This window comes from Sorex fumeus, unplaced genomic scaffold (genome assembly GCF_029834395.1).
Source record: "Sorex fumeus unplaced genomic scaffold, SorFum_2.1 ptg000044l, whole genome shotgun sequence".
NCBI classification, from domain to species: domain Eukaryota; kingdom Metazoa; phylum Chordata; class Mammalia; order Eulipotyphla; family Soricidae; genus Sorex; species Sorex fumeus.
In genome coordinates, this window is record NW_026606101.1 from 63,118,673 (window position 1) to 63,133,441 (window position 14,769).

Below are 14,769 nucleotides of genomic sequence, written 5' to 3' on the forward strand. Positions count from 1 at the left end.
GTCGCTTATGTTTGAAACTCTAAGGATAAAGTATATCTAAAAGACAAGTCATTGACTGTGTCTTTAAAAACTCAATTGGGAAGACCTACTAGGTTTAGATGCTGTATGAAATCTAGGCTTTCTTTCTTGGTGGCAGGGATCCAACCTAGGACCTCACACATGCAAGGTGTGCTCACACAGATCAGCAGGTGTCGCCAGCCTGGCGCTTTATCAAATCTCAATCTTGATTTACAGGAGTAAGAATGAAGAGGACAACATCAATGGCTAACAGTAAAAATGATAAGAAAATGGCAACCATAAAATGATATTAACTACAGAATTCTTTGTAGGAAAAGTTTTAATGAACTATGAGCCACTGACGATTACAGACTTTAAGCCTTAATATTTCTTTCCTATGTAAAATCAGATAATTAAAACAGACTACCTCAAGTATAACAGAAGACTGTAGTATGTATGCGTATGACTGATAGTAATGTTTGCTTACACATCTGCATGCTTCGTTAATCAGAGAGAATGCTCCCAATGTCCCAAGCCAACAAAGCAAATTCAATGATACACTTTTTCCTCACCATAATTTCAGTTGAAATATAACATATACCACTACCCTGTCTCTCAGTAGCACTTTTTAATTCCACAACACAAGCACTTTCCCATTGTTTTCTTTATTTTTAATATCATTGTGAGGTAGTAAAAAAGGGAGCAAGAATTAAAAAAAAATTTTTTTGATGTTTTGCAGATGAGAAAATTTAGGGTGAATGCTAATCAGTGGTTCTCAGCCCATGTAGCCTATCAAAAACACTGGGAAATTTTTGTCCCTTTGAATTCTGTTTCCTATCATAACCCACACCACCTTGATTGTAGGGTATGAAACCCAAGCATCAATCTTTCTCAAACACACATTACTCCAAAGTACAACTGAGGCTGAGAACCACTGGTTTAGATGACGTATACTCGTACTCAGGGGCAACTGTCTTGTACGTGAATGCTCTCAGCACCTATGAAAAAGAAGTTCTACTTCCTTGAAAAATTTCAGCTATTTGATTCCAGTAACAAATTCATCAGGTGAGTAGAGGCTTTTCATTCCCCTGACGCTCATGTGGAGACATGAACCTCCATTTTACACAATTTGCAAATGGGATAATAGGGAATTTAACTACTTAAGAATAGGTTGTTATTAGATACTTCGGCAATTATTTGATTCTAGGTTCAATATATAATAACCATGTGTTTCAGTTCACCATTCAGCACCTTTATAACTATAACAAACGTTTACTGGTAAGACAAAACAAAACTTGTACGTAACTAGCTCAGAAAAATGACTGAAATTCAGGAATTGGCCATATCACAAGCTGAAAACAAACAAATACTTAAAGGATTTTATGATTTTCTAAATAAGTTCAATCCGCAGGGCTCAGGGGCTAGGGAAGCCTCCTGCACGCAAAGCACATACTCCAGCCCACTCAGCATCTCTCTGGTCCAAGTTCTTCTTTAATTTATTTTTTGGGGGGGAGGGGCAGTGGAGGGAGCTTTAGCCACAACTTGAGTGCTCAGGGGTCCATGTGGTGTCAGGGATGGAACCAGAGTCAACTGTAAGCAAAGCAAGTGACTTAGGCCCTGAACAACCTCTCTGTTAACCTTTAATCAATTTTCAATCTGCCAAGTCGAGTTGTTCTACACCCCTCCAAAAAATATACCTATATATTATTTCTGTTGCTACAGTCTCCAAAACATTTAACGTAAAATCTCACCTTATATTATTAAACATGATTTCTAGAAGATTATCTTCTTGACATGGGTATCAAAAAGGATCTTTAACAAGATTTACCTTTAAGCAACATACCAAATATAAATACTTGTAAACGTTTTAGGTGGCAAAAATAAATCATTGTTCATGACTGAAATCCCCTGCCTCGCAGAAGTAGTGATAGTCTTAACTCTTGAGGAGCAATCCCCAAATCCCAGCCAGCTGCTTGTTGTCCCTAATTTTATTATATTTAAAACAAAATATACACAGAGCAACAACCTGAAAAGTACAAAGATTCCACTTGCCTTAGCCTATTATCATCACAAAGTTGTATCTGAAACCATACAATTTATACTTTCATACAGAAAGAGTCTGCTTCTCTTCTAACAAAAGAAAATCATAATTCATGTATGCTGGGTGATTTTAGAGAGAGTTATTAGTGAAATCAAGATTAGTCAAAATTTCAGAAGAGGAATTAATGTTAGGCTCTTCTAAAATGAAGTCTTCAAAAATACGACCAGCCTGAAGTTCTCAACATAAGGTGTTTTATATCAAGTCCCATGGGGGCAATTATCTATAATGAGATTAAGAACATTTTTTAACCTAGGTTCAGGCTGGCATGCTTTTTGAAGTGAGTAAACATTTTATTATCCCAACCAAGAGTTTGAGGCTTAGATTGTTGCATGATGTAAACAATATGAAATTAAAAAATATATAATATCTACAGCATTATAAAGTTAAAAATAAAAGGACCATTATCAATTCTTTCCCTAAGGTCTGTGATTAACAGTTTCCGTATTTGAGGCCTATTCGAGTAAACTTCAATGTTGCCAGAAAACTTTCTCAAAAGCCAAAAAAAAAAAAACCAAAAAAACAGATACAAGATTTACATTATTACTGTTATTATTCTTACCAGCTATGTATTTGATAGAAATAAATTTGCCTTCCCTCAATCTTAGCCAGGATCTTGAGGGATCTTTCAAATAATTTTGGTAGTTAAAAGAAAAATTCAGATTTGTAACAGCTATGAGAACTATAAGTCAAACACAATACAAAAAGAGCCAATATAACAATCTGTTCTGAAATCCTCTTCATTAGTTATCCAATCGTCCTTAAATGTTACTCAAATTTTTTGTACCATGTAGTGATTTTAAGAAGTTGAACTAGAACAAAGCAACCCCTGTCCCTTTTTTTAAAACAGTTTTTTTTACACACATAATATATATATACAACTTTTAAAATAGCTGCACAATTTTACATCTCACTCTTAGAGAAGTGCAGTCCAGGCAGACCATGCTTCTCAATATGTTAAAAAAAAATTAAATAAAACCCAACCAGTTTCATACTTTTCTAATAGTCAAGCTGGCTGGGGAAAGGGTCTGGAGAAAAAACAGGCAGTTGTGAAACAGGATCAGTCTTTCTTCACAAACACACTACTTGAAAGCCTTGCTACTTCCTTATCTTACCTCTTTATAGCTCTCTAAAACCTCACCTTAAAAGTTGGAAATAACACATTGCTAACTTGGAGACAAAAATCTGTTGCAACATGCATATGTCAACTGCCCACTCAACCAACTGCAACCCTGAGGATTTTTCTGGCCCAGTAGAAAGAGGAAACGCTAAGTTAATCTCTGCTGTAGAGTTGCTTCTCCAGTTAACGATTTCATGTGTTTTTCAGGATGTTTCTTGGGCATGCATGTATGACACTGTCACTTCATGATTCTGTTTTCCATAAGCATTATCTCCTCCACTTTGTCTTCTGTCCCAAAAAAGCCACTGTCATCCATCCAAAGGTTTTCCAAGATACACCAGAGTCACTTCTGTATTGCCATATACAGCAGAAACTGCTGGATATAAGCAGGCCTTTGGAAGTCCTCTAAAGGCAACCCCCAGGAACTCATATCCACGTTCAAAAGCTAAAGTCTTATCTTCCATGTCCAAGATGACTCGAATTCTTTCTCCTATCTGCAAACAAACATCAAAAGAAGGTTAGAAGAAAAGCTGTCAAGAGCACAACTAGAAGAAATATGATATAAATGATCAAGTTGAAAATATTATTAAGAACATATATCTTAAAAGTTATTCTAGAGAAGTCAGAAGTTTTCTGATCAGGGAGAAACATCCAGGAAAACAACTATACATCAACCTCACCACAAATGGTTTATTTCATTTTATTTTTTTTTAACTTAAGAACTGTATAAAATCCACATGTAACATTAGAAGTTTTAATATTCCCCTCATATAGTCCCGTATTTGTTCGTTTTCAGGTCATACCCAACTGTGACCAGGGTTTACTCCTGGTTCTGTGCTCAGGGTTGTTGCAACCAAGTAAGTGGAGGCAGAAAGTCATGACATTTGCAGCAAAAACCACAACACTTTTCAAATTATGATAGTCCCTGCTAGTATTCTTTTCCTTCACAAAATGCCACCAACTGCTTTTTCTCCCTTGCCCAACTCATAAATTACCCCACCATTTCATGGATTTAAGAATCCCCAAATCATTACTGCTACCAGCTAACAAACTAGCGACAACAAAATTTAGAAACAGAAAGTTAGTGTTCTATTTGTTATTTGCTTTGTGCTACTTTGCCTGGTCCCAGATAGCGAGCTGAGACCCTTACGAGGTCCAGTGCATGAAGGTGAGCATCTGTCCACTGCTGAGCTACACCCCCTGGTCCAGGCTTGTGCTTTGTTTATATAAATCTCAGTGAATCCTCACATCAACCCTAGAAGTCGTCCCCATTTTACACAGGATGAAACTTTATCACATATAAGCATTCCCTGCGAAATGTGAGACTCTGCTCTACCTTTCACTGAACAACAGCATGCATACAGTGAGGTGAGCAGAAAGCTGAGCCCTGCTGGACAAATCCTGGAGAGGGCAAAGCAACTGCAAACTTAGAGACGGAACTCCAGAGCAACGGGACTACAGGCGTAGACTAGCCCTCCAATCTGAAATTAAACTTGTATGGCCATCATATTAGAGGCACAGAAGAGACTCTCAGGGTACTAGGTTGGAAAAAAAAACAGCAACAAAAGGCTGAAACAACAAAAAGTCAAGAACGAAGGGCTAGGACACAGCTCAAGTGGCCGGGGAGCATGATCTACACGGAAACCTCCAGGGCCGATTCCCTGCACTGCACGGTTATCAAGCACAGCCAAGCACTGCTAGTGTGACCCAAAAACCAAACAAATACCAAACCTGAACAAAGATGTCAGCTGTAGGGAAATGTACACTGGTGGAGGGATGGGTGTTGGGGAACACTGTACGACTGAAATCTAATCATAAACAGTTTTGTAAGGGTCTAGCTCACAGTGATTCAATAAAAAAATTTTAAATAAAATTTAAAAAAGATGTCAGCTGTAATATACCACAGGGGAAGATAGTTTATACTTATAAGCCAGTAGGCAGTTAAGTCCAGGGAAGCCAACTGCCTACTAGAACAAGAAAACCTACTACACCCTTCAGGGAAAAGCAGTTTCCTTTTTGCTTTTGGACCACATGTGGCAGTGCTCTGGGTTACATCTTATCCTGACTCTAAACTCAAGGATCATTCTGGTGGGCTCAAGGAACTACATGGGGTGTCAGGGACCAAACCCAGGTAGGTAGTCAGGTACAAGGCAAGCACCCTACCTGCCATACTATCACTCCCGCTTCCAGAAATGCAGTTTTTTGTTTTATGGTTTTTTTTTTTGGCTTTTTGGGTCACACCCAGTGATGCACAAGGGTTTGCATCTGCGCTCAGGAATTACCCCTGGCGGTGCTCAGGAGACCATATCGGATGCTGGGAATTGAACACAGGTCGGCCGCGTACAAGGCAAACGCCCTACCCGCTGTGCTATTGCTCCAGCCCCAGTTTCTTAAGAAATTATTAGTATTACATATTAACATACAATGTCAAAAATTTCAAATTTGTTTTTGCTTTCATTTCGGAGTCATTGCCAGCAGTGGTGGAGGGTTACTCCCAGCTTGGTGCTTAGGAATTAGACCCTGAGCCTCACACAAATAAGGTAACTCTTCTACCACCGAACCAAATCCTCAGCCCACAACGCCCACTTTTCTTTTTTCCTTAGGATTTTTGGGCCACATCCTGCAGGTCTTGGAATGTATTCCTGGCTGTGCTCAGGGATCACTCCTGGCAGTGCTCAGGGACCACATGTAGTGCCAGGATCAAACTGGGTTGGCTGTGTTTAAGGCAAATGCCTTAATCTTACTATTATCTCTCTGGCACCAATTTTCTTTCTTTCTTTCTTTCTGTCTTTCTTTCTTTCTTTCTTTTTTTTTTTTTAGGTCACATCCAGCTAATGCTCAGCTATTGCTAAGGTGTTATTCCTGGCTCTGCATTCACGGATCACTCTTGGTAGTGCTCTGTGCTTGAATCCAGGTCTCCTGCACATAAAGCATGCACATAGCCTTCTGAGCTCTCCCTCCAGCCCTGAACGTCCAACTTTTCAATTAAAAAAACATTACTGGGGGGCGGGGGGGTGTTGGAGGATAGAACAGCAGGTAAGGCCAGGTTTGGCGCTTGCCTTGCATGCCGCCCTGTGATATGAAAAGAAATAAGAAAGTGAAAATCAAACATTGCAGGCCAAAAACTCAATAATGGATAACTTTGTGACTGTAATTCGCATGATTCAATTTTTTAAAAAACTGAAAGTCAGGACCAGAGCGATAGCACAGTGGGTAGGGCATTTGGCTTGCACATGGCTGACCCAGGTTCCATCCCCGGCATCCAATATGGTACCCCAAGCACCGCCAGGAGTAAAGCCTGAGTGCAGAGCCAGGAGTGACCCCTGAGCATTGCTGGGTGTGACCCACAAGGCAAAAAAAAATAAAATAAAAAAATCCTGAAAGTCAGATGGAGGCAGGGGAGGAGCCATCAACAGACACCAACTCCAAATGGAGCAACATCAGAGGTTCCCCAACTTCCCTCATTTAACTTCTCTTCTGAAGTGAACAAGCAGAATTCATACCCCCTATTATACCTGAGGCTACTACCACACCCTAATTATTCCAGAACCCGACCAGGGGAGCTACCTCGAAATATCTGTGTAAGCTGAATGGCTGTATCAATATAAGAAAAAATGGATTTGGGGTCTAATGTCATTTCATGATAATGAATGGCTCAAGTCAAAGGTCATTTCGTGGTGATGAGCTTATCAAAAGCAGGAAGATATAATTATTATGCTATTAATAACAGAATTCCGAAACACATTAAACAAAAATGAACACAAAGGGGGCGGGAGCAATAGCACAGCGGGTAGAGCGTTTGCCTTGCTTGCAGCCAACATGGCTGACCCAGGTTCAATTCCCAGCATCCCATATGGTCCCCCGAGCACTGCCAGGAGTAATTCCTGAGTGAGCCAGGAGTAACCCCTGAGCACCGCCGGGTGTGACCCAAAAAGCAAAAAAAAAAAAAAAAAAAAAAACCCACAAAAGAAGAAATAAAGTAGCAAACATATATTTTAAGATTTCAACTCTCCTCTCACTAATAGAAAGGTAGAGCGGGAAGGTACAGACATAAAAGAATCGGACGGTATCAATCAACTTCCCGCGTCATTTATAGAACAGTCCAACAACAGAACATACATGCTTTTCAAGCACATACAGAAAATTCATCAACAGAGGTCATATGCTGTGAATAAAATTTTGAAAGATTGAAATCAGAGTATGTTCTATGAAAAATAAAGCTATTTTGAGGGGGGGAAAATGAAGAATGAAGGGACTGCATTTCCTCACCTTAAATTGTACTATAGAAAGGAAAACAAAAAAATTGTACTATAAAGCTGTAGTAATCGAAGCCCCGTGGTACTGTAACAAAGACAGATCCTCAGACCAATGGAAGGGACCTCAGACAAATCCTCAGATTTGTAGGTGTTAATGTGTAAGAAACAAACTGTGATAAAGAGGAGCAGGGAAGGGCTCTTCAAAGAAATGCTGCTAGGAAAACTGGATAGCCACATGCAAAAAAAAAAAAAAAGTCCAGAATCCATAAAATACATGGAGAAAAATACAGACTGAACTCTCAGGATATGGATCTTAAGTGTCATCAATGACTTGATTCTCCCAAAAAAGAAAATCAAAACAAGCAAATGGGGCCACACTAAACTGGTAAGTTTTCACATTGCCAAAAGAAACTCAGGCTAAAATAAAATGACACTCTACTGAATGGGAGAAAGTGAACGGCTTAATACACAAGATACATAAAGCACTCTTTAAAGCTCCCAATAACAAAAACCTAATGGCCCCATTAAAAAATAGGGAGAGGAGATGAACCGACACTTCCTTGGAAAGAACATAGAGCCAGAGAGCAAGCATGGGAATAAGTGCATCATCATTAGGGAAGTGCAAATCAAAATGACAGAGATTTCTCACACCTATTGCCTGAGAATAACACCAATCAAGTGATGAAACAACTAGTGTTGGAAGGGTTGTGGGGATAAAGGAACCCTTACTCACTACTACCCTTACTATTGGTGGGAGTGATGTTCAGTTTCTCCTCTATGAAAAACAGTGAAGAATAAACAGAATTGTCATATGACTCAGTGATTCCACTTCTTGGTTTCTTCCCCCTGACCCCCCACCTCCACACACTCAAAGATCAATTCAAAAACAAACATGTGCTTTTTTGAACATAGCACAGCTATGTTCACTGCAGCACTTAGAATGATCGCTAAGATCTGGAAAGCCAGATTTCCAAAGACAGAACAATGGACAAAAAAGCTGTGGTGTATATATATATACATGATGGAATACTATGCAGCTCGATGCAACTTGGATGGAACTGGATAAGCAAAGCAATGCCTTACAAGCGGGAGAAGGGGAACTAGCAGATGGTCCCGCTCCTCCCACATACAGAAGAGACAAGAGAATGTAGGGTGTTGAGCAAGGATGACAGGCTCTTGGTCTCCAAATCACAAAACTAAGATTACTGGGGGGCCTGGGAGGTATGTATGGAAGGAAATGAGGAGATGGACCAGATCAAGCCTGGGGTCACTGACAGTCCTGGGGACTTCACTGAGGTGCCGTAACTGCACTCAACCATTAAATCTTGTCACTACTGTAAACATGTTACAATATTTAAAAAAAAAACCCACAAGATTAGAAGACACTGAATATTTACCAAGTCTCCGCAAAGTCAATCATAGAACCTTATCCCTTAGGGTATTCACCGAGCCTTACAGGATGATGAAGAATGGAATCCATCAAAAGAAAATACTGGATCAGAGCACAGTATAGCAGGTAGGGTGTTTGCTTTGCTCACGGTCGACCCAGATTCAATTCCCCAGAACCCTATATTATCCCCTGAATCTTCCAGAACCGATCTCTAAACAGAGCCAGGAGCAACTCCTGAGCACCACTGGGTATGGCCCAAAAACCAAAAGAAAGAAAATACTTTCAGAAATCTTAACTTCAGTAAATAGAAAAAAAAATTGGGGGGGGGGGGGAGCGCACATACTTGGTGATGCTCAGGGCTTACTCCTGGCTCTGCATTCAAGGATCACTCCTGGAGGTGCTCAGAGGACTATGTGGGATGACAGGGATCAAACCCAGGTCAGCCACATAAAGGACAAGCGCCCTAGCTCTGTACTATTCTGGCCTACACCATGGGATGTAATTTTGGTCCTTCTACTTTAGTACTTCCATGACTTGGAGTCATCGTTGAGGCTAGAGCTCAAAAGTCACATGTTCCTCTGAAATATGTAGCCTATTAAAATTTTCAATTTTTTTGTTTCCGGGCCACACTTGGCAGTGCTCAGGGCTTATTCCTGGTCTGTGCTCAGGGCTCATTCCTTGTGGTTTATGGGGACATATGAGATACCGGGGAACAAACCCAGGCCAGCTCCATGAAAGGCAAGCAGTTTAGGGGCTGGAGAAATAGTACAGCAGATAGAGTTATCTGCCTTGCGTGCAGCCAACTGGGTTCAATCCCCAGCATTCCATATGGGTTCCCTTAGCACTGCCAGAAGAGATTTCTTACCCCTGGGCATCACTGAGTGTGCCCAAAATCTGGGGGGGGGGGGGTGGGGGGGGGGGGGAAAGAGGCAAGCACCTTATCCACTATGCTATCATTCTGGCCCTAAAATTTCCGATTTCTTTTTTGCTTTTTTTTTTTTTTTGCTTTTTGGGTCACACCCAGCGATGCACAGGGGTTGCTCCTGGCTCGTGCACTCGGGAATTACTCCTGGCGGTGCTCAGGGGACCATATGGGATGCTGGGAATCGAACCCGGGTTGGCCGCGTGCAAGGCAAACGCCTTACTCGCTGTGCTATCACTCCAGCCCCAAAATTTCCGATTTCTTATCAAATTATTGCCTTCTAGATGGCTGAATCTACAATAACTGAATAATAACTGACGCTTTTACAAATATGCCTATAAATTTAGCCCTAGAATAAAACAAGTAGGGCTTACATCTAAGATTAAAAAAAGGATAAACAAATGCAGTAATTTGCTTAAATTCACCTGTATTTATAAAAATCCTTTGGCACACCCAGAGGCTTTGAATCCGGAGACTGTAAGTAGCAGACGCTGGCGGAATATGTGTTAACATGCACAGAGGAACATCTGTGAGTGAGGTGTCTAAGAACAGAGAAACTCCAGAGCAGGGAGCCCCACGGCGGGCAATGTTGGCTGCGGCAAAGGGTCGACAACTCTGGGGGACAGCACGTAGCCTCAGGTACAAGTTGTGGGTGGGGGTGCTTTCCATTTGTTTGCTTTAAGATTTCCAAGAGTGTGCTGAATATATTTTTTTTCTGAAGAGGGAGACATACTAGAGCAAGCCCAAAAGGAATGGCAACATCTGATCTAGAAGATGAGTTGGCAAACGATGGTCCCTGGTCAGAATCTGGTCTATACCCCATGAGGTTTTACTGAGACATAACAACACCCATTCACTTACATATTGTCTATGACTATTTTTGTGCTCTAACAACACAGCCGAGTAGTTGTGACAGAGACTTTACACACCACAAAATTTAAAGTGTCTACTATGGGGGCCAGAGTGATAGTACAGCCAGCAGGGCATTTGCCTTGCATTCGCCCGACCTGGGTTTGATCCCTGGCACCCCATATGGTCTCCCAGCACCATGCCAGGAGCAAGGTGTGACCCTAAAACATTTAAAAAATAAAAATAAAGTGTTTACCATGTGGCCCTATACAGAAAATAATTTGACAAACCCTACAGTAGATATGTATTAGAAAACAAATATTGGGACATCAAAGACTAATATCAGAGCAGCATGGATCATTTACACTCTCCTTAAATTGAAAAACAATTTTTTTTTGTAATATAAAATCCGCAATATAAAAATACCACTTCTCACCTGGTATTTTGGTGCATTGTTACACTGTGGAAAACTTCCATTGACTTCTCCATTATGTAGTAGATTATTGTCCACCAGATTCCAGCCCCAGCTCTGGTCATCACTGCCGAGCAATGCCACATAACCTTGGCACTGCATGGGGGCCCGCTTTGTGGCAATTCCAATCACAGCCACAGTACCCAGAGGGCCCTCCCACCACACTTCCCAAGCATGGCGGCCCTCACTGAAACCAATCTTGGTCCTTGCACCATCAGTGCTCTGAGCGATGGGGTTTCGATGTAAAGTAAAGCCATTCTTCTTAATGTAGACATTCCTGGAGCAGTCATTAGTGCTGAAGGCATGTTGGAAAGCGCGTACCTGACAAGACAAAAAAGCAAATTTTAGAGTACAAATGGGCCAGAGTGATAGTACAGCAGGTTAAGCCATTTGCTTTGCACATGGCTGACTCGGGTTTGACCCCCGGCATCCCACAGGGTATGCTGAGCACCACCAGGAGTAATTCCTGAGTGCAGAGCCAGGAGCAACCCCTCAACATCACCAGTATGACTCAAAAAGGAGGGGAAAGTCACATTAAGGACACAAACTCTGAGCTATGTGCTTTCAGTCAAGTAATGTATTTTTAAATAGTACAGTATGTATTTTTTTTTAAAAAAAAGAAAAATGTTTCAGGATAGGATGCTGACATAATGTATTAATACTAAAAATGCTTCCTGGGGGATATGGCTCGGTGTTTCACATGCATGAGATCTGGGGAAGAGGAGGGAAGAGAAGAAAAGAGGGAGAGGAGAGGGAAGAGGGAGAAGGGGAGGGAGAAGGGGAGGAGAAAGGGAGGGAGAGGAAAATGCTGATGTATTTAATATTGAACACAATTCTAAACCACAGTAAAATTTCTCCAAATAGACCTCCTCAAACATCCAAAATGAACCCTTACATTTCAGGAGCCAGAGACAGATCAATGGTCTGCAGTGCATACTTTGCACGCAGAAGGCCTGGGTTCAATCCATATGCAGCCCCCTGGGCACTGCCAGAAACACCCCCTGAGCACAGCTGAGTAAGACCCATAAACAAATAAAACCCTTATAGTTCAGAGATAGTACTGAAATATTCATGGATGACAATGACATCTGGGAATTGTTTTGAAATCTGAAGCATGAATCACTGAAGCTCAGTGATGGATATAAGGAAGTTCATTAAACTATTTTCTCTGTTCCTATTTACATAAGAGCTATTTGGTTTTTTTTGGGGGGGAGGGGGCGGGGGGGCCACACCTCGAACTCCAGGCCAGCAAGACATGCAATTTCATGATGGCAATGCTCTCACAAGAACTATATTTTAAATAAAACCGAGAACTTAGTCATAAACTTTAGAGTTTATTTTAAAACCTGTAATAGGCTTAAACAACCTTACATTGGCCTCCTTGCTAGGTATTACTCACACACTCAGACATCACCACTGCCATTTTACCGAATCAAATAACACCCCAGATAGCATCTAAACCCGACCACTAGAAGAGCAACCACTGACAGGAGAGATTGTTGACCTTTAGTAATTTCAGTTTTTCAAGCTCCCCAAATATTTATTGACAGTATTAAAATTGCTACTGTGAACAAGTAACAATTTCTTATGCCACAGTAAAGTTTTGGGGTCTGCATGTTGCCTTTTTTTGGTTTGTTTAATCCTTTCTTTACATTACTTGAAAGTAGTGAAGGCTGGGGCTGGAGCAATAGCACAGTGGGTAGGGCATTTGTTTGCCTTGCACATGGCCAACCCAGGTTCAATTCCCAGCCCCCCATATAGCCCGCCGCGCACCACCAGGAGTAACCCCTGTGCATCGCTGGGTGTGACCCAAAAAGCAAAAAAATTTTAAAAAAGTAGTGAAGTTTGAGTCTTACTGTTTCAGCTAACCAGAGAAATCAAACTCCAGAACCAGAATTTAACAAAAAGGATCTTGAAGATTCCTAAGTTTGACTCTGGAGTGATTTAATTGTCAACAGTCAGTGCAAGAGCCCCAAGAAGAGGTCCAGAATCCAGTTCCTTCATCCAGTGCTCATTTATTCCTAGCCAGCACCTCACTATTTCATTGTAGTACTCTAAAAAGCAGAGATTAAAACAAAACAGAAGGCTGGGGATCAGCTCAGAAGCAGTGAACATGCACTGGGAAAAGCAGAAACAAAACAATGCTTGTTTTAGAGGCGTCTAAAGAATCATCAGCTCTACATTGGCATATTATGATCAAACATTAGCAAGATATTTTCATTTTGCAGTTTTCCTTAGTATTATAAGCTTTTAGCATCATTATATCTTAAATGATATTTTCCGTCTCTATATCCTATGGTAAGACTGGAGCAATAGCACAAAGGTAGGGCGTTTGCCTTGCACGCGGCCAACCCGACCGAACCAGGTTCAATTCCTCTGCCCCTTTTAGAGAGTCCGGCAAGCTACCAAGAATATACTGCCCGCACGGCAAAGTCTGGAAAGCTACCCATGACGTATTTGATATGCCAAACACAGTAACAAGTCTCACAATGGAGACCTCACTGGGCCCGCTCGAGCAAATTGATGAACAACGGGAGGACAGTGACAGTGACACAGTGATATCCTATGGCACAAAAATGAGCTGAATGGAAATAAACACACAACTGTTGGTGAGCCCTGGAGATGACAGGGGGAGGGACACCGGGGAGGGGTTAGGGGTACATACTCTCTGAGTGCTCAAGACCCTGGTTTCACCTCAGAACTGCATAGTCCCGGGCTGGAGTGATAGCACAGCAGGTAGGGCATTTGCCTTGCACTAGGCCGACCCAGGTTTGATTCCCAGCATCCCATATGGTCCCCCGAGCACCACCAGGAGTAACTCCTGAGTGCAGAGTCAGGAGTAACCCCTATGCATCACCGGGTGTGACCCAAAAAGAAAAAAAAAAAAAAAGAACTGCATAGTCCAAAGCACTTTGGGAATGGTTCTGGATGCCCACTGGACCCAGGCAGCCCTGCATTAGGCCCCAGCATTGGTGTTGATCTGATTATCAAAGGGAGTGCCCCTACTTATTCACTTCCACGAAAGAAAAAAAATAGGATGTGTTGGATAATTTTACCTATGTGTGCAAATAAAAATATCAAGTTGGTGAGCAGATAAAACAAAAGACAACCAGACAAAGGACACTAATAACAGAATTATGGTTATCTGAGAAGGCAATGGAATCTATGTTTTCATAGAAAGGCTATATATAAGACTAAAGTATTCCTAACTTTTCCCCTGGGTGTTCTTATAACACATTTTCAAGCACCGAGAAGAACATAGGGGGGGGGCTAGAGAGATGGTAGAGTGGGGAAATCACTTGCTTTGCCATATGGAACCATATGGGATGCCGGGGATCGAACCCGGATTGGCCTTGTGCAAGGCAAATGTAAACACCACACAGGCTGCATTACTGCTTCAGTACCTAACCTTTCTTCTAAGTGTCAAACAACAGCTATCTCAAAACACATCTAAATTGAGTTTAGCGAAACTGACTTCAGTACTTCTCCAAAATCTAATCCAAGGATCTCCCTATTATCATACAAATCCAATACCTAGGAGTCATCCTTAGTAATGCCCTCGCTGTCACCCCTATTTCAAACCTACTGCCAAATGCTGTAGCCATTACTTCCTATATCTCTACCAATTTTCTCCTCCTCTCCTCTACTTCTGCTTCCTTATAATT

The 14,769-nt window shown here is 41.5% G+C and overlaps 1 protein-coding gene across 1 annotated transcript in view; it reads right to left on the bottom strand.

Annotated features, from left to right (window-relative positions):
* FBXO45 (F-box protein 45) overlaps window positions 1-14,769 on the bottom strand; it is a 17,994-nt gene continuing 3,225 nt past the window's right edge. The window contains exons 2-3 of the mRNA XM_056121864.1: window positions 11,069-11,425; window positions 1-3,709 (exon numbers count right to left, since the gene is read on the bottom strand). Of these exons, the coding sequence (XP_055977839.1) occupies window positions 3,524-3,709; window positions 11,069-11,425 (543 nt within the window). The 3' untranslated portion in view covers window positions 1-3,523. The remainder of the gene's footprint in view (window positions 3,710-11,068; window positions 11,426-14,769) is intronic.